General features: G+C 49.4%; 3 protein-coding genes across 5 annotated transcripts in view; 2 read left to right on the forward strand and 1 right to left on the reverse strand.

Annotated features, from left to right (window-relative positions):
- Positions 1–6,197, reverse strand: part of SUPT6H (SPT6 homolog, histone chaperone and transcription elongation factor) — a 32,768-nt gene extending 26,571 nt beyond the window's left edge. The window contains exon 1 of one of the 2 annotated variants that reach the window (XM_036766297.1): positions 5,878–6,197. The gene's annotated coding sequence lies outside the window, so the exon portion shown is untranslated. The remainder of the gene's footprint in view (positions 1–5,877) is intronic. The other variant, XM_036766298.1, reaches the window with a different exon arrangement.
- A 23-nt stretch (positions 6,198–6,220) lies between these two features.
- On the forward strand, positions 6,221–12,076 carry SDF2 (stromal cell derived factor 2). Its single transcript, XM_036766299.1, has 3 exons — positions 6,221–6,483; positions 9,202–9,398; positions 11,403–12,076. Exons 1-3 carry the CDS (start codon positions 6,309–6,311, stop codon positions 11,688–11,690), a joined length of 660 nt encoding a protein of 219 aa, XP_036622194.1. The 5' UTR covers positions 6,221–6,308; the 3' UTR covers positions 11,691–12,076.
- A 3,310-nt stretch (positions 12,077–15,386) lies between these two features.
- Positions 15,387–24,043, forward strand: part of KIAA0100 (KIAA0100 ortholog) — a 33,142-nt gene continuing 24,485 nt past the window's right edge. Inside the window, exons 1-14 of one of the 2 annotated variants that reach the window (XM_036766534.1) lie at positions 15,387–15,525; positions 16,580–16,709; positions 18,671–18,720; positions 19,024–19,171; positions 19,397–19,515; positions 19,800–19,860; positions 20,086–20,275; positions 21,310–21,433; positions 21,521–21,645; positions 21,857–21,924; positions 22,120–22,265; positions 22,756–22,874; positions 23,011–23,174; positions 23,336–23,594. In XM_036766534.1, the coding sequence (XP_036622429.1) occupies positions 15,458–15,525; positions 16,580–16,709; positions 18,671–18,720; positions 19,024–19,171; positions 19,397–19,515; positions 19,800–19,860; positions 20,086–20,275; positions 21,310–21,433; positions 21,521–21,645; positions 21,857–21,924; positions 22,120–22,265; positions 22,756–22,874; positions 23,011–23,174; positions 23,336–23,594 (1,771 nt within the window). In that variant the 5' untranslated portion in view covers positions 15,387–15,457. The remainder of the gene's footprint in view (positions 15,526–16,579; positions 16,710–18,670; positions 18,721–19,023; positions 19,172–19,396; positions 19,516–19,799; positions 19,861–20,085; positions 20,276–21,309; positions 21,434–21,520; positions 21,646–21,856; positions 21,925–22,119; positions 22,266–22,755; positions 22,875–23,010; positions 23,175–23,335; positions 23,595–24,043) is intronic. The other variant, XM_036766535.1, reaches the window with a different exon arrangement.

Raw genomic sequence — 24,043 nt, forward strand, 5'->3', positions numbered from 1 at the left:
AAACACCATTTCCTAATTGGGATCTATTACCAAGCAGTGAAAGAGATAAAGGACACACAGATGAAGTTAGATGTTCCTAAAACAAATGTACATACAAATCATTTGCAAAGACTAAGTAGCAAGGGTTCTCTCCACCCAGCAAAAGCAAGCTTACCAGGCAATCTTGTATCCCTTCACTTCTCCCTCCATAACCCTCTCTCTTCTCATTTATCTCCCTCCAAACTCAATCTCCATCACACTAGACATTGGCTAGTTCCCACCCTAGAATCCCTCAAGCTGCTAGTCTGATGTTCTCTCAATCCTAGGTAAACCTACCATCGCAAGGTGGTGCTGATTTTACCTACTATGTGTTGTTAGGTAACAATAGCTGGACCGTCACAGTTACTCATATCTGGCCTTCTGATTTACTCTCCCAAGGGCCTAGCCGTGTCCTAGACGCTCCCAACAGATGGCTTCAAGCTACGCCCCTTTAAGCCTGCTCCTTCACACCTCTAAACTCGTATAACTGTGTGCTTACCCCCCTCCCTGCCAAGGATAAACACTATTTGTCCCCTACCCACACCACTCTTTCTATCCCTCTCCTCTCCTTTAGGACTTTGCTGAATCCCTCTTGTTTCATACCTCTTCCATCTTTCCTTGCTCCCTTCTCTATTTATCTACACTCAGCTTTGGAGAAACTCAAGTTTCTCCAGTCCTAAAAATCCTCCCCTAATCCTTTTACTCATCAAACCAAAGTTCTGCCTCTTTTCCAAACGTAGGCTTCAGGCTCACATCTGAAGTTATCTGTAATATATCTCTATTCCCCTGTGAAAGGACAAGCTACTTCTCCTATTTGTCCCCCCAGCACCTCGCACTGTGCTTTGCACTAACAACCAAATTCAACACCTCCAAGTCAAAGTTTGTTGTCTGGTTCCAACCCATCTTTCCAGTCTTATTTCATGGCACCCCGTGACCACGCTGGCACACTAGCTATTCTTCTGAATTCCATCTCCTGCCTCCATACCCTCTGCAGAATGCCCTCTGTACCTGTGCCACACTCTTTCCTTATTTCTGCCTGAGAATCCTCAGCCTCTTGTAAGGTTCACCTCAGGAGCCACTTCCCACGGGAAGCTTTTCCTGATTTCCCCAGTGGTTTGTGCTATCTTCTCAAATCACAACTAAACTATATTTACTTATGTGTGCATGTTGTATTCTTCTAGTAGAATGTAAGCTCCCTGAGGGCCAAGACTGTCTCGGTGTTGGTAGCATACCATGTGGCACATATTACCAGGGGTGGAGCCTGTATTAGGCAAAAATTCTTATCTAATTGAGGGAAATCATTCCCTTTTGTCCAAAACCTCTCCCCTGTTTCTGCCAGTGGGACTATCTAATTCACTTTTTTTCTTCTATGTTCAATAATTTTAGTGTTACTTGTTTTTCTCCCTCTCTGTCACCCCCACACTCACACACATCCAATCAGTGGCCAAGTTCTGGCATTTCTAAACTCTCATCCATGTCTGTTTCTACTGACATCATCCTAATAGAGGCTCTCACAGCCATTGGGCTGGACGCCAGCCTTCCAACAGGTCTTCGCCCCCATCCCTAATCTACCCATCACAATGCTGCCAGCAGAATCACTTCCTTACGAAAAGATGTGAGCACCTTTCAATGGTTTCCTGTGGCCTACCAAACAAATTGCAATCCCCCTAGCCCGGAGTCCTAGCACCACATTATCCTCTTACCTATCCATCTTCAATGCTCTAATCAAACTGGACCAGTCACCATCTAAGATAGACTTTCCATGCTGTTCTGCCTTCATACCTTCACTCATTTTATTTCCTTTATCTGGAATAACTCCTCTATTTCTACCTTTTAAAATTCTCATTCTTTAAGCCCAGCTCAAAAGCCAGCCCCATCACAAGAGTTTCCTTGATTTTCCCAGGAAGTGATGATTCTTCCCTTCTCCCTCAGTACAAAGGTGGCATGGCTTCTTTATGCATTTCTGTACCTCCCATCCAGAAACCATTTGGTATGTACATCAATCAGCAGGTATTTCTTATGCACATACTATGTGCCAGGTACAGAGTGTGAGGCACCCATCCCTCTACTAGACAGTGACATATGAAGGCAGGGACCATTCATTTCTCTATTTCTCCCAGGGCCTACCACAATACTCTGCCCTCTATTGAATATTTTCTGAAAAGTAGACATTGACTAAATGTTTATTGACAGGAAGTCAGGGGAGACAGTGTATCACTCTGCATGCACTGAGGTGGGTCAGCACATACTAGGCCCGTACTCATAGTCCACTGAGGTAATTACTTTAAATTTTGGGATCTTGTTATTGGCAGAACAGAAACTCCTGAGGGAAGAACTGCTTTTGTCTTTTATCGCCACAGCCCCCTCCCCACCCCCCCAATGCAAATTGCATAGCAAAATGCATGAATTGCAAACAGTAGAAGCTTAATAGATTTTGAAAGAATACTCGAGTCCCAGTAATTGGGCTGAATAACTCACCTCTAGAAAGAATTTAAGCTTCTCATTTACTCTATAATAACCACCTTTCAAGTTAGGTAATGCAAGGACTAGTTTTCCTGACTTTACACAGAAGGAAACTAAAGTTAAGAAAGGTTACCAACTTTCCTGAGATCACTGAGACCAGTCTTCAGTCTCCAAGACCAAGGTACTAAACCCCCCAAAGGTTAATAAAACTCCAACTGGACTTTCTAGCTGCCACATCCCTAGAAGATTTATCTAAACAACACCAATTAATAAGCACCAGGAAAATGACCAATTTAGCCCAGTGCCTAGCACAAAGACCTTAATAAATGCTTTATCTAATCTAAGTTTAGATCAAAGTTCTTACCATAAAAATCTGATTACTATTACCAATAATAAGCTAAATAGCCATTTCCTTTTCCAAGATAAGTCTTAAAGATTGGAATCTCTTCCTTATTTGATATGGCATGCAGACTCAGACACACTCTGCACATTTCACCAGACTCCAAAACTGGTCGACTCTGCCAGGGTAGAGAACTTAGACTAACTGACTGAAGCCTGGGACAAGTAGAAGGCTCTCCCTCAAACAGGAACCTGTCCTGTCTAGTTAGACCTCATACACACAGATTCCAAAAGGGAACCATACTAGAGTTAATCTGACTCTTTGCATTCAGACTACTTAAACCAATGGTCATTAATTATTTCCATTACAGTCATTTTGGCTGGATGTGTCCATCAGATCAAATATGTGTTCCATCTAGAATCAAGATAGCCCAAAGAACTGAGATGAGGACTCATTAATAATATAATAACTGTTTCAGAGAAGTATGGGAACAATGTTTTCCCACAAGAGTCAGTTAAGCTGTATATTCTTCCTCCAGGGCTTTTAGTACCTCTACAGCTACTAACTCTCACAGAAATAATGACAAACTCCCAAGGTGGTGCCTCAGGATGTCTGGGGCAGCAGACAGAGTTAAGGAGAGGTAGGAAGGGCAGGGATGGTATATAATAGGAAAAGCATTGTATATACACTTAGAGGTATGGGGGTCCAAGCCTTGCTGTCATTTGTTATTTGGAGGAACCATGGAACCTTGGCAGATGCTCCCCCATCCCCTTTCTCTCAAAAGACTGTGCTTTCCCCATCTTGCCCAGGCCTAGAAATGCATTGGCCACTTAGGGCCAGATCCCACTGATCACCATGGGAGCTTAACCTGCTCCTTTTCTGACTTGGGACAGTTCACCCTTCTTTAGGCAACCTAGTGGCCCCCTGTTCCCCTATCAAGGCCAAATTTAGTGCTGCACAGCCCAATGCAGCTCAGAACTCCCAAGCTCAAGAAATCCAGCCTCCCCAGTAGCTAGGATTACAGACATGGCCAGACACCACCATAGGCCAATGAGTTTTAAATGCCAACTTCAAGGGCATCTTCTCCTTCTTAACCTCCAAGCAGCATTTGACACTACTTTTCTCTAAAGGTTTTTGTGAATGAGCTCCGTCTTGGTTCTCCCCTTCTCTATCCAACAACTGCTTCTTGTCTTTGCTAGATCTTCATTCAGGTCATGCCCACTGTGAGAATCCCACAACAGCCTGTCCTGAGTCCCCTTCTTTTCTCCCACTATCTCACCTCACTTGGTGATTTCATTAGCTCCCAGGAGTTCAATTATAACCTCTATACAGATGATTCTTGGCTCTATATATTCAACCCCGGTTTCTCTGCTGAGCTAATCATCTGTCTCCAACTGGATCTTGGATATCTTGGGCTGTTCCACAGGTATCTCAAACACAACAAACCCAAAACACAATCCATTCTATTGCTGCCCTCCCCACCTTTTAAATTTCCCTATTACTGCTGAGGCTACCAACAACACCCCAGTTACCCAGGTCCTCCCTCTCACTCATCCCACCTATGTAATCCACTGCCTGATCTTACTGTTTCTCCTTTTACATGTAACACATTTCTCAAATACATCTCCTCCTCTTCACTGACAAAGCCACAACCCCAAATTGGGACCTTACTATCTCTCCTCTGCACTAAAGCAATAACTTTCTAACTGGTCTCTCTGCCTCAAATCTTTTCCTATTCCGATGCATCCTAAGCCACCAAGCTGATTTTCTTACATCGCAGACAGGAAAATCTGGTCAATGAGCTCCAGTAACTAACTCCTTATTATCTTGAAGAATAAAAATAAAACCTGATATTTAAAGCTCTTCACAACCTGGCTCCTTCCTACCTTTCCAGCCTGTTCCTCCAAGGATTCTATAATCTAGCCAGCTACACTGACCTAGTTGTAGTTCCTCAAACAAATCACTCAATTTTCCATTTCCACGGGTGGGGGGCAGCCTTTGTAATAGCTGTCCCCCCAGGCCTGAAATCTCAGTGGCCTCACCTTTTCCTCCCAGTTTTCTGACTTCCTTCAAGACACAGCTCAAATCACACCTTACAAAGGAGGCCTTTCCCGGTTGCCGCAGCTGCTAGAACCTTCCGATTTCTGACTACCTCTACCTGTAGTGTCTTGTGCATACCTATTAACATGTTGCTTCCCCAAATAGAATGCACACTCCTCGATGGCAGTTTATTCTTTTCTTTGCATCCCCACCACTTAGCACAACACCTAGCACACAGTAAGCGCTTAATAAATGCTAACCAACTGACTGATCTCTTTGGGCATATTTCCTAACTAGACAAGTCAAACCAACATCTGGTTGTAGTTTCTTGCACGTATCTCCCTCTTAGACTGGGAGTTCCTTGAGGGCAGGGACTAGGTGTTTGGAGTGGGTTTTTTGGCCTTTCTTTGTAACCCCCTCACTGGGCACAGCCTGGCACACAGTAGGCGCTCAACTGTGCTGCGTGCTGGGGATGCTGACAGTCACGCACAAACGAGGCCAGAGAGATCTGAGCCCGGCCTCCGGTGCCATTTAAAGGTCCCACCCCTGCCCCGGCCCCCCGCCCGGCGCTGTAACTTTGGCCAGGCCAGGGGCTGAGACGCCCGGCACAGACACTGCGGAGGGAAGCTCGAGAACACGGGGCTGGGGAGGCCCCCCCCCCACCAAGGCGAGCCGATACCCCCGAGCCCCTCGGAAGGCGAGCACGGTGGGGGGGGGGGCAGCCGCTCTCCCTCTCCCCCACGAGGAGGAAGCTGCCCCCTCCTCACAGGAGGAACCAGGCCCGGGCGCCGCCCGCCGCCCCCGGGAGGCGCCTCTCCAGCTTCGGGGGGAGGGGAGACCCCAAGGATTCAACAAGTGGAGTGCGGGGGCCCGCCCAGCTGAGAAGGCGTGTTGCGGGGCAGGAGGCGCCGCAGCTGGGAGCCCCGCGCCCCTCAGGACCCCCACCCCGCCCCGCTGTCCCACCGTACTCCAGGCCACCCACGCAACCCGCCCCCGAGCCCCAGCCTCGGCCTTACCGAGCCCGCCGTAGCGCGGAGCCTCCAAGGAAAATGGAGTCGCCGCTTGGCAGCGCCACCGAAGGCGAGTCCCGGGGCCCCCCCACACCGACGTGCCCCCTCCCCTACGCCCGCAGCCGCCACGGCGTCTGAGGTCACTTCCGGCGCGCTGTCAGTGAGAGGAGGCGGCCCTCTCTCCCACCACCCTGAGGGGCGAGGCGTTCTCGGGGGCTGGAGCCGCAAAGGAGCAACTAGGACCGCGGCAGGAAGGCGGCCTCCGGCGGCCTCCGCGTGGGGGCGTGAGCAGGGGGCTGGCGAGTCCGGCCGTTTCCTCCGGGCGCTCTAGCGAAAGAGAGCATAGAGAGCGGAAGACTGAGGAAGCCTCTTCCGCCTGGGCCTGGCTCCGCCCACCGCTTCCGGTTCCGGGGAGGGGCCGTGTTTCCGTCAGGGCAATGGGGTGGCGGGGCCCGGCGGGGACCGCGGTGTGGCCGCTGCTGCTGTTTGCGGGGTTGCTGGGCCTGGCTGGGGCTTCCGATCTGGCCCTCGTCACCTGCGGCTCTGTCGTGAAGCTCCTCAACACGCGTCACAACGTCCGGTTGCATTCGCATGACGTACACTACGGGTCCGGTGAGCCCACGGGGCGGGGCCGGGAAGAGAAAAAAACAGAAAAAGCCCCCTCCCGGGGGGGCGGGGCTTGCCGTGGGGGAACCCCAGAGGCGGGGCCTGGGAGAGCTCAAAGAGGAAGGGGGAGAGAGGAACCGACGGGAGGCGGGGCCCGGAGCAGCTGCGGACCGGGAGGAGGAGCCCAGAGCTTCGAGGAATCTTGAGGGGGCGGGAAGGAGGGACGGAGAAGCACGTGGGGGCGGGGCCTGGAGGAGTGGCAGGGAGGAGGGGGCTGGAAGGCTTCCGTTCTCTGGCCCAGCTGGGGTGGACAGGAAGCGGAGGAAGGGAATGGGGAAACTCCTGGAGACCGCGGCCTGGAGGAGGGGTTAAGAGGGGAAGGGGGAGCCAGGCCCCGGCTCTGAATAATATAACTGAACGGTTGTCCCAGACAGATGGTGGGCAGCCTTACCAGGCTGGTGGGGGAGGAAGGATTTTGGCTGATCAGGGTTCGAGGAAGCCTTTGGCCAAGTGAAGCCAAACCTGTTCCATACTAAGTTTATCCCTTCCTCCCATCTCCAAATCCACACCTCCCTCTCTCTGTTGAGGTTCGTGTAGTCCGAAGATCTTAAGAAGTAGAGATTCAGACCAGGAAAGGACTTTAGAGGTCGCCCAGTCCAGCCTTTTCATTTTACAGAACAGAAAACGCTCTTTCTGGCCATCCAGTTTTTTCCAAATCTGTTGATTCTGCTCCCACAATCTCTCTTGTATCTGTCTTGTCTTTTCTCTCACAGCCATCACCTTTGTTCAGGTGACTATTGCTGTAAGCTTATAACTGCTCTTCCTCAGTACACACTGCTATCAAAATAATCTTTTTCTTTTTTAATATTTTATTTTTTCCAATTACATGTAATTACAGTTTTTATGTTCTTTTAAAAAAAATTGAGTTCCCAAATCCTGTTCTCTTCTTGAGAAGGCAAGCAATTTGATATAAATTATGCATATCAAAATAATCTTAAAGAATAGGTATGACTGCGATACTCCCTAGCTCAAAAAATTTCAGGGATTCTAAATTTTCTTTAAGGTAAAATTATGGATTCCTTGTTTTAGCATTACTTTTCTTTGTGTCCCCAGCACTTAGGACAGTACCAGGAAAATGGCAAATGCTTAGCACATAGTTTATTGCTTGATTTACAATCTGGCTCCGGCCTATCTTTCCAGACTCATTTCAGATGACTCCTACTCCTTCCCCCTTTTTAGCTAGTCCAGCTTACTTGCTGTTCTTTGTACATAACATTCCACTTTGAGCCTTGGAACTAGGCCTCGCTCCTCTCCTCCCCACCTGTGTCTCCTTCCTTTCTGGCTCCCCATCCTCTTGTTGCAAAAATTCGGCTAGCAGCTGCTGTGGGGGTGAAAGCCCAACAACAAGAATGCTGCCAGCACAGGATCTTTTGATCTGCTTTACTAAAGAAAGTAATGTTAAGGGATTAACAATCTTACTTTAATCCAACATATACGTATAAACTCACTTAGTTCACGGGAAGAAGCCAGTACGCTGAACTTCAGAGCAAATACAAACAAATTGCAAACAGACCAAATACAATTCATAGTTACCAAGAAACCATCAACATCTGGGTGAGCTAGGAGGCTCTCAGAGTGGCTGTCCCGGGCCTCCAGGAGTGAGAGCCTCAAGCAAATAGTCCTGTTCTCTCTTTTTATACACTCTTTGGCCATCATCAAACCTCATCTGAGAGACCAGAACTCAGGCTCCTACTGTTGGCTTTGGTCTTAGCCACTCCCCTTAGGACCCTGAGGGCTTCACGCCCACTTAGACTTAGCACCTAGTAGATAGGGGTTTGGGCCTGGGGCTTTGCACCTAGTAAGGCTCAATCAAAGACACTTAAATTAATTTATCATTCTAAAACAGTAAAAAAAAAAAAAGTCCCAACTTAATTCATATTACACCTCTCCCTTCCAGTGGTGTGATATTCACCAGGGTGACTGGAGATGGCCCAGATTGCATTGAGAGACCCTGGCCCTTTCAGGCTAAGGTCTTTTCAGGTTCTTACTTTAGCACCAAGTGAATGTAAATACCAAATAGTAACTGTTCCTCTTTTGTCCAGGAACCCGAGGGCCTTTCCCTTCCAATTTGATTTTTTGTTGTTGTTGAGTTTTCATTAAAGGGGCCATCCCTTGATTAACTTCTTAAAGAGGCCTATTCACTGAATGGGTGTTACCTCATTCAAAGTGAGAAAGCCACTGGACCCAAATGACTCTGGAGGAGAAAGTGAGGCTGGTGACCTTGCACAGCCCTCCCTCACTCAAGTCAAAGTCAACTGCAAGTCATGTCATCATTTCCTTGATGTCATGGTCCTCTTCGAGAATGAAGGACAAGCACAACTGTCTCTAGGATGAAATGCAAACACCTCAGCCTGGCCTTTAAAAACTTTCATAATCCCTCTCCCACCCATCTTTCCAGTTTTATTTTTTTATCACTTCTGTTTACTCTAAATCAGTGAGTTTAAATAGAAATGGATCCTTCCCTGAGGGCACATTGGCTTAGAAAACTACAAATGTAGTATGGAGTATTGTATTTTTGTAGTTTTTGTTCACATTTCCCAATTATACTTCACTATGGTTCTGACCACACATTTGCCTCAGAGTTTGAACCCTCTGGACTAGTTGATCACCAGGTTCCCTTCTAGCTCTCAATTAGTGGGTCTAGAACATCTTCATTTTTTCCAGGTAGTGGGCAGCAGTCAGTTACAGGTGTATCAGATGTGGATGACAGCAACAGTTACTGGCGGATTCGAGGAAAAACCTCTACAGTATGTGAGAGAGGAACCCCAGTGAGATGTGGCCAGGCCATCAGGCTGACTCATGTCAATACTGGGCGCAATCTTCACAGTCACCACTTCTCTTCACCCTTGTCTGGAAACCAGGTGAGCATGGGGCTGGAGGAGCCTCATACTGTGTAATTGTTTGGTTTCTGGGTTGTTAGACCTGTTTGATTAGGGGCATTTGCTCTCCTTTTTGCTCATTAGGAGAAATGTATCCATATATGAAAGAAAACCGGTTCTGGACAAGAGGGAGGCTTGTTTGGCCCTCCAAGGAGTTGAAATCATGGAGTAAATAGGAGAGTGAGAACCAGAGGTCATCTCAGTAAACAAGGGTTAAAAAAGGATTGGGAGGCTTCGCCTTAATCCGATGAATTAGAAAAACAAGGTGTCTTGCTAGTGAAACACTGTGGACTATTCAGAGCTTTGTAGTCCTGGTGAATACTAAAGAAAGGAAGTAAGAGAAGGGATCTAGCTCTTAACAGCTTCACCAGTCAGTGAGGGAAGCAAGAGAAAAACACGGAAAAAAATCAAACAATCTAAGAATTAGGTAACAGTGTAATAGAGCAGTAAAAGACATGTCACAAGGGCTGAAATGATTGACAACCAAATGAGATCAGATTGGAACCTTCATTTGGTTGGGTTGATGTCATCACCAGTTTATCAAACAAATTATTTGAGTTTTACCTGCCACCATCCAAGTGGAGCTTTTAGTCACTTCTTGCCACAGCTGTCAAATTAGCTTGGATAATCTAATCAATAAACTCTAGGGGCTCCCTATTGCCTCCAGGATCAAATACAGAATGCTCTGTTCAAAGCCCTTCCTAACCTAGCCCCCTCCAACCTTTGCAGTCTTTTTACTACTTACCCCCCAACATGGACTCTTCCATACAGTGACACTGGCCTCCTGGCTGTTCCCAGGAATAAGACCTTCCATCTCTTGGCTCCAGGTATTTTCTCTAACTGTTCTCCATGCCTGGAATGCTCTCCTTTTTCATCTGCTACTGGCTTCCCAGGCATCTGTCAAGTCCCAACTAAAACTACACCTTCTACAGGAAGCCTTTCCCACCCCCACTTAATTTTAGTGCCTTCCCTCCCTTAATTATTTACATTTATCCTATAGATGGCTTATTTATATATAGTTCTTTGCCTGTTGTCTCCTCTATTCAATTGTAAGCTGCTTGAGGTCAGGGGCTTTTGCCTCTTTTTGTATCCCCAGTGGGATACAGTGCCTCCTGGCAGATGGTAGGTATTTAGAAATAGTTCCTAACTAGTTTTACCACCAGTGTCTGCCTTCTCCTGTCCATTCTTCACAAGCCAAAGTAGTCCTCCTAATGTGTAAGCCCAATCATTTCACTCACCCAAACCTTCACTGTCTCTCCACCATTTCTTGAATCATAGACAAACTCTTGGATCTGGTCTTCAAAGCCCTCACATTTTGGTTTGACCCGAATATTCTGATCTTATTGCACAGTACACTCTTACCCAGTGTATGCTCTAACCAAACATACTACTCACTGTTTCCTTCCCCCATCCTGTCCTTTCCTTGTATCTGCCCAACCTGTCACCTGTTCCTGATAAGATTCCCCCTCTGCCCCCACTTCTAGGTATTAAAATCCTTTTCTTCTTTCAAGCTCCCCCTCCACTGCTACCTTCTTCCCCACTGACAAACAGGAAGTGGTCTCTTCTTCCATGAATCTTTCCCACTTCTCCATTTGACCTCTCTTATATTTAATCCCACACTAAATTGTATTATAGCTATTTTACTATTTCTGTTGCTGTCTTTCTCTTTCCCAACTGTTATAAACTCTTTGAGAACAAAGATGAAGTGCTTTTTCATCTCCTCCTCCTTGTAAACAGTAGGTGCTAAGCAAACGTTTGTTGACTTGTATTAACTCGTTTGTATTATTTTGGGGGCCATTCTTTGGTATTTGGGGGGCAGGGAAAGGGATTTGTTTTATGATTGCTTCCCCTCTTTCAGCACAAACTTTTAAGTTCCTCCTGTGGAAGTGCTCCCCATTTTCTACTTCATCTCCTCATCTCTCTTCCTGTCGCTCTTATCCACTTCTCAAATCTGTCTATGCTAATTCTACTCTCTGTCATTTCCAGGAAGTGAGTGCATTTGGGGAAGAGGGTGAAGGGGACTATCTGGATGACTGGACAGTCCTTTGCAGCGGATCACACTGGGTGAGGGATGATGAGGTTCGGTTCAAACATGCTTCTACTGATGTGCTACTGTCCGTCACGGGAGAACAGTATGGCCGGCCCATCAGTGGCCAGAGGGAGGTGCATGGCATGGCCCAGCAGAGTCAGAACAACTATTGGAGAGCCATGGAAGGCATCTTTATGAAGCCTAGTGAGCTGCTTCGGACTGAGGCCCATCATGCTGAGCTGTGAGAGTCCTTGAGCTCTCGTTTTCACTTTGCCTCACCACACAGTGTTGAGTTACACAGCTTTCACCATTGGAGCAGCAGCAGCCTCATCATCTTTGAGGTGAGGATCCAACGTGGGAAATTTCCAAGGTTCCTTAAGAGCAGCAGCTCCCTCCCTGCCAACATGCATCTATCCTTATCCTAAATGTGGGAGTTATTGCCAGTGGTGGGACTGATCTTTTTATCCATTTAGAAGAAATGGAGGTGGAAGAAATAATAAAGAAACATCTCTTGGAGATGGGAGATTCCCCTCATTTGGGTGCTTTGTCATGATAATCTGTTAATAGGTGGAGTGCAGTCTCCAATATATGCTTTTTCTCAGGAGTAATAAAAAGAATTTGATTCTCAGTCTTTAAGTGGTCATTTAATTAGGAGTCACACTCGACGTAGGGCTACTTACTGTTGTAGGCCTTCTGAAATTATTGGGGACTCTCAGCTCTTGACCTTGTAAGGTCTTCTCTTTCCTTAACCTCAAATTCATGCCCTCTGGCTAGAGGTCCAAATCTTTATGGATGAAAACCTCTAATTGGTTTGCCTTAATGGTGTGACATATAAAAAATTCAAGAGACATATTTTCTGGGTAATTAATCATTATTTTTGAGTAATTAATAAAAGGGGTCAGTGATGCTCTAGAATGCCAAAGACCCCTGATGGAACCCACTCAGTGCTTATATGCCCTTGGAAGAGTGGGTGTCCTTGAGGGTGGCAATCTACTCTAATTGATTAACAATTAATGAGAAAAATGAATATTATAATGAGAGGTGGACTCATTCTAATGAGGGGCTGGGGGAACTTGACTGATCACTCTTGCTCCCAGCCCACCCCCAGCCTCAGGCAATCTAGACAAAGGATCTACCCCCACCCAAGCCTGAGTAGAACCATACGGGCCAGAATTCACTTTAGATTCTTTGTAAGGTTCTCTAGTCGGGTGGGTCAGCAATTCCAACATTTCATCTCATCATTGGACTCTGTCCTTCAGGGAACTGAGCTTTGACTTAACCTCCAAATGAAAGGAAAAAATCCTAGATCTCCCGGTATTAATAATTAGTTACTTAATCATTTCTCTCAATGGTCAGTGAATTGCTACAGCCTTGCCCCATGATTGTTGATGAGATGAGTCCGGTAGTCATACATTTATCTGCTTCCCTGGCCAAACTGGGCAAATGAGGCCAAGTATATGAAGGTGAGCATACGACTCTTTGATGGGAAGAAATAGTCACTTGTCTTAAGCCTCCCTCATACTCCCAAAACAGGTGGATTCTGGAATGTTGGACTTAAGCGGTCCAGAAGTGTATTGGGGGTGGAAGGGAGGTGGCTTGCCATCTGTTGGGATTCCAAGGGATATAGCAAGACACTTTATTTTAGGATGGCTTTTTTCCACTCACTCATTTTGCAGCCTTTACATTTTACTCGGAGAATGTCAACTCTGCAAGACCTTCCCCTGTCTGAATGTTAAGATTAAGTCCCTCTCCTAGTGAGATCCAAATAAGATGTCATAATGAGAGATAAGTTCCAAAAGCAGAAGCCTTGATTTCCAGAAAACCTTCTCATTTCTCCATTTTATCTGTCCAGATCCTCTGAGAAAAAAGGCCTTGAGGGAGAAGGGCCAGATGAAACAGGATATTATAAAGAGACAAAAAGTGAAGGAATGATCCAAGGCAAGGAAGCAAGAGTGGACAGGAAAAGCAAAGGCAGAGCTAACGAAACAGGTTTCACTGAATTGGAGAGATGCAGAATGAGGTGCAGTGACCAGCTGGCTGGAAGAGGAAGGGGAGGCCAGAAGAGTGGGGAGGGCTCAAATAGGACATGCAACTTGTTAGAGGGCTGATAATAGAACAGGGGAATGCACTATCAGAGGGAAATGGTTGTGGAGAAGACAATGGATATTTATAGAAAAGAGGCTAGTCTAGGAGACAGTGTCCCCATCACACACAGCTCTTGGTACTCTTCCCCCCTAAGGCGCTTGAATGTGTTTCCCCAGGAATTAAACTTGGCCTGTTTCACCTATGTCTATCACGATTTCTCAGAGTGATTCCTGAAGGGCAGGAACCAGAGACCCTACTTTGTAGCCCCCAAACTGTGTGCTGCCATGCTGTGTACAAGGATGCTTTATATTTTGTGAGTGAACAGAATTTGAAGAATTCACTGTGCATAGTAGGGTATTGGGCACCTGGTTCAATCAACAGCTGGCCAGAATAAGATACTCCCCACAGTAAATGAATTAAACAGCGTTTTCTATGTCTATGTCTATTTTGATACTTTGAATGACTCATGGTTTCATCAGTGTGTTTCGTTCAAAGTGCAGACCACAATCTCTCCATGCTTTGTCATCCTATGTGTCCATGTTTTACTACAAATTCCCCACAACAGATTAACAAATCCACTTAACATGCTACAAACTTTCCTAGGCAACTAGGTGGCCTAGTAGATAGCTAAGAGGGCTAGACGAGGAGACTGGAGAAAAATCAGAGTGCAGATGTAGCTTCAGATACTGTGTGACCCTGGGCAAATCATTTAACCTTTGTTTCAGTTTCTTTCTGTGCAGAATGGGGGTAACATTAGTACTTCTCTCCCCTCTTGTGAGAGTCAAAGAGTTAAGTAAGATGCAAACCTTAAAGCAACATGTAAATGCCATTTGCTATTATCTTGTGAGGTTTTTTTGGTGGGGTCTTTTTTTGGTTTTGGTATCTGGAAGATACCAGTTGGGCTGTCCAGCTATGTTCTCTCACTTCGATAATGAGACTGGGATCGTAAGGTCCTCAGAGTCCACCTCCCCTCTGCAGCCGCAGAACTCGGGCCATAGAGCACTTTGCCCAAGACTCCGGAGCAGAAGGCAGAGATCATGGGTCGGTTCTGACTCCGCTGCCGCCCTCCTAAGGTCCCGCCCAGCACGGGCACTCTTGGCACAGGGCCAAGGGTGGTGCCAGCCCCTCGAACGTTAACTCAGGACCCCCGGCGCCCCGCTGAGTAACGAGAGCTAGCCCCGAGAAGCCCCGGGAGGCTTCTGTCCCCGACGGCCGCCGTACGAGGCAGGGAAGGCTAAGCACCCCTGTCTCGCAGAAAGGGCCCACGTCGCGGAAGCGCTAGCGCGGGCCCGGCCTGGTTTCCAGTCTCGCTACCCGTGTGACCTCGGGCGAGTCGCTTCCCCCGCCCCCGGCCGGCCAAGGCGAGCGGCTGAAGCCGCCCTCTAAGATCCCTCCCGGCTCCGTTCCGAGCCCACTTTTTGGGACTCGTCCCCGGGCTCGGAGGCCCGGAGGTGGGCGGGGGCCGGGGGAGGGTGTCCCAGGACACTTCTTAGGGTGGCAGCCGGAGACTCGCCCGCCCCTGGGGTGGAGGGCGGCCGGAGCCGGCAGGCCGGGCGTGGGGTGGGGGAGGGACGGGGCCGCCACTGTTCCTGGTTCCTCCCTCGGCACTGGGGCTGCTGGGGGCGGGGCGGGGCCAGGGAGGAGGGCCGTGTCTGTCTCCTCCTCTTTGCTCGGTCCCCGGAGCCTGGGGGGGCGGGGGGGAGAGGCCGAGGCTGGGGGGGCGGGCGGAGCGAGTGCTGGCTCCTCCTCCTTCCGCCCCCCCCTCGCTCGCTCGCGCGCGGGCGCCGCGGGGGGAGGGGAGGGGCCGCCGGCCGGGCCTGGGCGGAGCTCGCGGCGTCTCCTCCTCGCGCCGTGCCCCGCGCAGGCGGCTAGTCGGCCCTCGGAGGCTCCGCACTGAACTTGCGGGGGCCGGGGCCGCGGGGCCGCCATGCCTCTGCTCTTGGCCGCGCTGCTGTCCTTGCTCCTGGCTGCGCTCTGCGCCCTCTTCCTCTGCCGGTAAGGTGCCCCTGGGGCCAGAGAGAGGGCGGCGAGGGGGCGCGCGGGAGCGCGCGGGGAGGGAGGGGCCGAGCAGCGGGGGCGCGCGGAGAGGGAGGGGCCGGGCGGCGGGGGCGCGCGGGGAGGAGGGACGGGCAGGGGCGCGCGGGGAGGAGGGAGGGGCCGGGCGGCGGGAGCGCGCGGGCCGGGGAGGGGCTCAAGGGAAAGGGAGGGTCTGTGGGCAGTGGGAGGGGAGCCCCGCGAGTGGGTTCAGGGGCCCCGGAGCCCCTTGTTTGGTGGTGCCCTTGGTTGCGGGTGACCTTGGGCAAGTCCCCTACTTCTAGACACCTTTGGTCCGCCTGCCGCGTCCGGGCACTTCCCTCCTTCTCCACTGCCTCAGTTTCCTCCGCTGCACAGGAGGTGTCACTGGGCCCCCAGCCCACCACTTCCTCTCGAGTTCCTCTCCCCCCAAGCCCGCCGAGGCTTCCCTCTCGCCCCTTTTCTGGGGGGGTGTACCTGGCCATCCTGGAGGAGGGGGGCTCCATCTAGCCCTTGCCTGGCCCCAACCCTTGGGTTGCTCCAGAGGGGGTGGGGTCCCTTTTCCTCCGTGGAGCCTGAGGCTTCTGACGGTGGGCTGGGGGGAGGGTTGGCATGAGATCTAGAGAGCCCTCGATCCTCTGGTTTCCTCTGGGGGATGGGGGGGGCCGTCACCTAGACCTGGTCTGGGGTCCGGACCTCTGGGGCAGGGGCGGGGAGGGAAGCGAGCCTCAGACCTTAGCTCCAGAGCCAGGAGCCTTTCACTTCACAGGCAAGGAAACTGAGGCTCAGAGAGGGGTGCCAGATACTAAGTGGCAGAGCAGGGATCATTGAGTCCCCCCTCATTTCATGGAGGCACACCCAGAGTTACCCCAATAGCAAGTGCCTGGCCCTTTGCACTGGACCCATCAGGAGGAGCAATGGAGAAAATAGAAACTTGCTGAGCACAGACTAGAGCGCTCCTCACGAAATCCTTCTGCTGGCAGAGACATCTTCACAGTCCCACAGATGGCTAGCGCTCACCAGCATCTTTTGGCAGGTGGCTTCTGGTCCGATTGGCCACCAAGTGGTGTCATCGGAGGCTTCAAGCCGAGCTCAAGATCGGCTCCTTTGGCTTCTTCTGGATCCAGAATGTTAGCCTGAAGTTTGAGCAGCACCAGCAAACAGTGGTGAGTACGAGAGAATTCCCTGAATCAGGAGGTGGAGGGGAAACCCAGCTGAAATCAGCAGTGGCTAAGGATGTTTTCTCTTCTCCATGATAGTGTTCCATTGTTTCCTACAATTTTAATTATTTTCAAAATATTTAAATTATCAGTACTTTTGAATTTGCTGTGGTGTGTCATAAGAAGCATCATGATGCAGTGTTTAGAGGGTTAGCTTTAGCGTCAGGAAGATCTAGGATCAAATCTTGCTTTTAACATACTGATATATGATCCTGGGCAGGTCGCTGTATTCCAAGCAAGTCTCTAAGGTGATACATTATAGATGACCCGTCAGTCTGCATTGGTGAAGACAGTTTCCCCATGAAATTATAGGGCCAGACCAAAAAAACCCAGTACGAGATGTGGCTCTTATCCCCTTGTTGTTTTGGCCTATCGGTATCCATTTTCCTGGCAGATTTTATTGAAAAATAAATCATTTCCCATAATGTTTTATGGTGCACACACTCTGTGCCTCAGTTCCTCATTTGAAAAATGAGAGAAGTGGTCAAGTATGACCTCAGAGGCCCATTCCGGTTCTAAATGTATGATTCCGCAAACACAATTCTGTTATATTCCTTTGGTTCTGTGTTCTCTATTTTGTTCCATCGATCTTTTTTCCTACTTAAAAAAAACCCCAAATGAGACAACTTTGATTTGACCACTGCTTTGAGATCTTTTATTTCCCCTGTAATTTTCCTTGGTAGTGTCCTTCCTGATAAATTTTAGTCACTATCCTATAAAGTAGCTCATTGGTATTTTGATTGGGATTGCATGAAATCCCTAATTTAATTTGCATAGTACCGCCATCTTTGCTCTTTTGGATTAACCTAATCACATGCATTGGATAGCCCTTTGGTTATTTAATGATCCAGATATTTATCGACCATAGTTTCTACATCCTTGAATGCTGGGCAGCTTTCCCAGTTAATCACTTCTTTGAGTTAGTCCTGGATCTAACCTGAGAATACCAGGTTTAGGGCAAGTTAGTTGTTCATTCAAGAACAGTTATTGAGCACCGACTGTGGCCCTCCTTGGGCTCTGTGGAAGGATAGAAGAGAAATAGCTCACAGTGTGATGGGAGAAATGGACCAGAACATCCATAAAAGAGACTTGCGAAGTAAGTATAATCATTATGACTCGGAGGCACACGCTGAGAGAAAATGCAGCAGTTGCTATGCATTCACACCGCCTCACTTCCACTCCTGGAGGGTACTCATCTCCTGGCTCTGAACCCTGGCCCAGTCCCTGGTGTGACCCATCCCTCTGGGCCTCACCTGCCTCTAGTGAGATGCCTGAGGTTCCGCCCAGCTCCCAGTCTAGTATCTCTGATTTCTCTGAGCCTTTGTCTCTTCAGCTGTGAGTTGGCAGTAATGATAGTATTTCTCTAAAATGAGCTAAGACATATAAAGCCTGGTGCAGACCTTACGAGTGCTGTGTGTATGGATGAGTTACAGAATAATGATACTAATGATGCTGTTGTCTTCCTTCACAGCTCAGCTCAGGTGGTGTCTCTTTGTAGCCTTCCTTATGCCCTCAGCTGTCAGCAGCGGCTCCTTCAGCTATCCCTAGAGCACCTTATCTTTTGCCTCCTCCCCTCCCAACGTTGTAGAATGTTGATCTGTGCAGTGCCATAGTGTCTTCCTTCCATGCCCTACCCCACTAGTAGACTAGAATCTTGAGGGCAGGGATTATTTTTGTCTTAGCACAGCGCTTTGCATAGAGTCGGTACTTAATAAGTGTCTGTGGAGCTGATCTGATCTGGGTGGGTTTAGCATGGGCCTATGGACCTCCTTCCTCCCTTGCTGCTTCTCTGCTCCTACCTCTGACCCCAGTGTCCCAGTGACCCTTGCGTTCGCTGTGGAGACTGTCAAACTGCCTGGGCCTTAGCTGGCAGCAGCCGCACAAAGCCTTTTCCCATACCGTTCCAGGAAATTGATAGTGTGTGGATTTCCAGCAAACTCCTGAGCCATGATCTGCCGTGAGTATCCCATCTTACCTTTTCCATTAGGGAGATTTGTAGTTTGGGGTTGGGAGTTGTTGAATGGCATCTGATTGACGAGGAGCCTTTCAGCCTGAGGAGGGAACTGCATCTTGTCTCCTTAAAGCCTCCACATTGGTCTGTGTGCTTGGTAAGACAAATATTGACATGTGCCACCAGTCTTAACTTCCTGGACCAAAACTTGCTCTCAGGGAAGTTGGGAGGTTAGAGGGAAGGAGTGGTTCTCTGGCTGAAGCACTGATCAAGGTACTGATGGTAGTCAGGTCTCTCTCCTGAGAGCAGGCACTATGTGGCACTGTGTTTCGGGGAGGTGCGGATCAGAACTGATCTACAGAAGATGTCTGGCCTGCCTACCTCTTTCTCCAAGACCACTGGGGTGAATCACAGGGATATGCCCTTCAGCCCATCCTTGCTGAGGATTGCTTGCCAGGTGAGACTTGTTCCCATTTCCTGGGCACTGTGGCAGTGAATAGGCAGGCCCATATGTCCCTCATCTGAGTCAGGGTTTTTCAGAGGTGTCAGCAGCTGTTTTTTGAGGTCCTGGATTGTATTACCTGTGGGATGGGAGGTGCCTCTCTTCATCCTAGGACTTAAGGAAAGAGGGCAGACAGTGGCCCGCTCCTAGCTGTTGTTCAAGCTGGCTTCTTCCCTCCAGCTTTTCTCGATCCATGTGGACTCCATCAACATTATGGTTCTCAAGGTAGCTACCTCTGAGTCCCTGTGGCACATTCAGATCAGCAGGAGCCGATTCCTTCTGGATAGTGATGGGAAGAGGTAAGTGCTGGGTGGGTAGAATCCCAGATGGCAGCATCTAAACCAGTTGTTCCCATTCTTGCACCAGAGAGTAGAAGCCAAGGCAGGGCTAGCTGGCAGAGTGGCTAAGCTCCAAATCCATAAATGATGCTCCCACCACCCAAGTTAGGGCAGTTACATTGCCTGTTTTGGGCTGGGCATGAGGTCACCCATCTTCTCTTCCTGTAAGCAAGGCTTGGCTGGACATGGAAGATGAGGAGGGACCACTGACCAAGGATTTTGATTTTTTTTTTCCCCTTTCCCAGAATCGACTGCGAGGTGAGCCTAAGCCAAGTGAACAGCAAAGTACTAAAGAGTGGTCAGTCGGTGAGTGTGTCATGGGGTCATGTGCTCACTTCAGTCCCATCCTCCATTCTGGGTGAGAGCTCAGGAACATCAGGGCTCGCATTATTATTTCCTGTGCCAGTGGTTCTCTATCAGCCTCAATGGAGATCCCTCGGGACCTGCCCCGTCACCTATTCATCATCTTTTTGACCCAAGCCTTCTGGATACGAGGGGTTGACGTGTTGTCTGTCTCATTCATCTGTGTAGGAGGACACTTGCCTGGCAGAGCTCTCCCTAGCCATGGACCTGTGTGTGGAGATGGGGTTAAGCAGCCTGCAGCTGAAGGCCATCACCCTAGATGTGTGGACCCTCCATGCCGAGTTGCACGAAGGCCTCTTCCATGGCCAGCTACTGCACCCGAGCCTGGTGCCTACCTTGAGGCCAGGTAAAATGCCAGGTAAAGATAGACCTGTTGATCTGAAGATACACAGAAACCAAGTTCTGAGTCTCTCTATTCACCTGGCAGGTTGTTAGTTATCACTGGTATTGGTTGTTGGCACACGGGTCTCAACTTTGAGAATAGGTGGACCTGGAGTAAGAATGGTACTCCCTCAGATGCACCTGATCTCTTTCTTGGACTGGGGGAAGGAAGGAACAGAATTCTGTGTCCCTGGAACGTTTGCCTGGTGGCATCTTGGGGGTGCTTGCTTTGGGGTTTTAGTGGGCTGCAGACTCAATAGGAGGCAGCCATCCAATGCAGCACCCCAAAAAGCCCACAGCCTCAGGCCACATTGAAAGGCCCATAGTGTCCCAATACAAAGGAGGTCATGGTCGAATTTTATTCTGTTGTGGTAAGGCTACATCTGGAGTCCTGGGGTGTTCAGTTCTGTGTGCCTTATTTTAGAAAGGATATCGACATCTTGGACATTGTCTATCGGAAGGACAACCAGGATATTGAAAGGCCTAGAAATGATGCTGCATAGGGAGCCTTTGAAGGAATAGAGGATTTATCTGAAGAAGAGAAGGCGGAGGGGTGGGAGGTAGGGGGGATGCATGCGAATGTTCAAGCATTTGAGGGGCAGTCATATGGAGAAGGGAGCAGGCTTGTTCTGCTTAGTTCCAGAAACAAAACTTGGTGCCTTGCACGGCAGTTGTGGATATTGGTTTCATATAAGGGAAAACTTCCTGATTATTAGAGCTATTTCAGAGTGGAGCAGGCTGCCTGGGGGAGTGGTGGGTTTCATGCCCACTTGAGGTAATCTGGCAAAGTCTGGGGGCCTGCTCCCTGTTGTAACAAGAGGCGATTCTTGTACAGTGTGTTCATGGTGGACCTGATGGCCTCTGAGGTCCCTGTGAAACTTGCAGTGCTGGGATGGTCAGGGTGGAGAGAGCAAATGATTGTTCATAAGGAAAAGGTATTTGGGGAGAATCCAAGGGTCTTTTCTTGGACATGGATCAGTGGATGCACAGCCTCTGTTTTTTCATTTGCAGAGGTGACAGAGGACTTGGCTGAGCCAACCATTCCTGGCTTGAACCTTCTCCAGCTGCTCCCAGGGAAAGTGAAAATAGGAATGGAGAATACCAGTGTGGTGCTATCCATGAATAGCCAGAAGAGGTGAGGGCCTGTCTGGGGCAGGGCAGGGCAAGGTAGGGACAGGGTTGGAGGGGTATGGGGGCTGAGCCTGCTTTGCTTCTTGGCTAGGCACCTCAACTGGACACTGAAGCTGCTGCAGTTCAATTACCATCGTGATGAGGACCAGCTGCCCCTTCGAAGTTTCACAGCCAATTCAGATATGGCCCAGATGAGCACTGAGCTATTGCTAGAAGGTGGGTGGGTGGGATGCCTGGTGCCCAAGGGACCTCAAGAGAAGGGAGTGCTGTGCATCCCATTCACTCTAAATTGGGATTAACGGGGGTGGGGAAGATGCTGAAAGGAAAAAGTCCCTAAACTGGTGGAGGATGGCTGAGGAAGGAAGGTGGGAGCTGGAAATCTGCTCTTCTTCCTCTGAGCCCCCGAAGCCCCTTTTGTCTCCTGCAGATGGGCTGCTGCTTTCCCAGAGCCGTCAGCGCATCATCTGCCTAAATTCCCTAAAGGCCAGCGTGCAGGTGAGACCCTCAGCTCTTCCCCGGCCCCACACCACCATTGGTTGTTCCCTGAACTAGTAGCTGGTCCCCTTCCCAAAGGGGGAGTGTATTGAGAGACCAAACCCACCAGCCCCACCTCCTCTTCCTCCTTTTCCTCCTCCTCCTCCTCCTCCTCCTCCTCCTCCTCCTCCTCCTCAGCCTTGTACCTTTCTCTAGGTGACTACCATTGACTTCTCTGCCTCTCTGGTGCTCAGCACATGCATCATCCACTACCGGCACCAGGAATTCTCTCACTGGTTGCATATGTTAGTGCGAGAAAGACAGGGACCAAGGCAGCCCATCTCCCAGCCCAGAAAAACCAGGTGAGATCAACCGTCTCCCAGTGTTCCACCTTGTGGCTCAGTTCCTTAGGACACTGCTGGCATGTTCCAGATGTGCATCCTTCCCACGAGCACATTGTGGGTAGTCACTAAATACCTCTTATTTGGTTGATTCTGTCTCTTGGCCCTCTCTAGAGACCTCCATATTACGGCTTTCCTTTCAGTTCTCTTGTAAATGCTCAGAGCCATATTGCACTCAAGGGCTGAATTAGTTTTTTGGTGATGGTGATGGTTGTAACTTTTTGGGGTTTGGGGTTTTTTAACTAATTTCTGTAGAAAGTAGAGGGAGCGGGGCATTTAGTGTGTTTTCAGTTCTTCTGTCTTATTCCTGCTGTTTTCTCTCTCCTGTTCTGAGAATCATAGGGAGGCTTGGATTCTCTGCTCTGACCTGAGAGCCAACAAGAACCTGTCTCCAGATAGGGAGGTGACCCTTTCTTTACTTCCCTCACACTGGTGGTTTCTCCCTGTACAGAAACTTCCCTCAAATTCTGGCCCCGATCATCCTCAGCACTTCTATCTCCAATGTCAACGTTTCCATTCAGCTCGGAGATACACCGCCCTTTGCTCTGGGCTTCAATTCCATCTCTCTGGGTAAGGTTCCTGGGAAAGAAGCAGTGAGTATGTCCATTTTAGGGGGATTAAGCCAGCTTAACAGTCATAGTGGTCTTGGTTTGAGTGTAGGAATCAGAAGACACCACATCATCCATTCCCACCATCTTCCCCTCAGATTACCAGCACCTGAGGCCCCAGAGCATCCATCAGCGGGGTGTCCTGGCTGTGGACCACTTGTGCTGGCGTGTGGGGAATGACTCTCACATCCAACGGGCGCCCCACCCACCCAACATGCATGTCTGGGGTGAGGCCCTTGTCCTTGACTCCTTCACTCTACAGGTAGGTGAGGAGACCCTGGCCCTTGTGTCCCATGCCAGGCATCCACAGAGCCTTTCACAGATTCCTTCTTGACTCAGTTGTGAAGTGACGATGAGCTTCTCATAATGAGTCATAGGGCAGGGGGAACGGCCCACATTGGAACATCTCTGTTCCTTTTCTAGGGCAGCTATAACCAGCCCCTGGGTATAAGCAGCACTCAGTCGGATACCCTCTTTCTGGATTGTACCATCCGTGGTCTGCAGGTGGAGGCTTCAGACACCTGTGCTGAATGTCTCTCCCGCATCCTATCCCTGTTGGGTGCTTGGTCCAGGAAGCCAGCCCTACCCAGGGAGCTTCCTTCTGGGGAATCTCCAGTGCTCCTATGGAAGGTGGACTTGAAGGTGGAGGATATGAACCTGTTCACCCTTTCTAGCCTGGTGGGTAAGTGAGGGCCCAGTAGCTCCAGCGAGAAGCCACATGCAGAGTTGGCAGCCTTGAGTCCACAGTGGTCTGCTTAATTCTTCAGGGGCTGACCTGCTGTGCTGATCAGTCTGGTTTTGTCAGTCAGCTCCAAGTTAAGAGACCAGGCGGGGTGGAAGTGGTGCTGCCACTCAGGGACTGATCTTATTTTTAAACCCTCCTGAGGGGTTAGATGTTCGTTGCGCTTAGATAGTTGGCTCTGTGCTCTCATTCGTGGCTTTCACTGCACAGCTTGAGAACGTACGGAAGAATTCAGATCTGTTCACATCATAGTCTTTCCGTGTCTTTGCAACCTGTCTCTGTAACTTCCATTGAGGACCCACCCCTGCTATGGAGGTGCTGTTACTCTGTAGCAGATGAGAAAATGAGACATACAGATCTAGGCCATTTTCTGTTTCTTTCTTTATTGA

Source organism: Trichosurus vulpecula, chromosome 7 (genome assembly GCF_011100635.1).
Source record: "Trichosurus vulpecula isolate mTriVul1 chromosome 7, mTriVul1.pri, whole genome shotgun sequence".
Classification (NCBI taxonomy): domain Eukaryota; kingdom Metazoa; phylum Chordata; class Mammalia; order Diprotodontia; family Phalangeridae; genus Trichosurus; species Trichosurus vulpecula.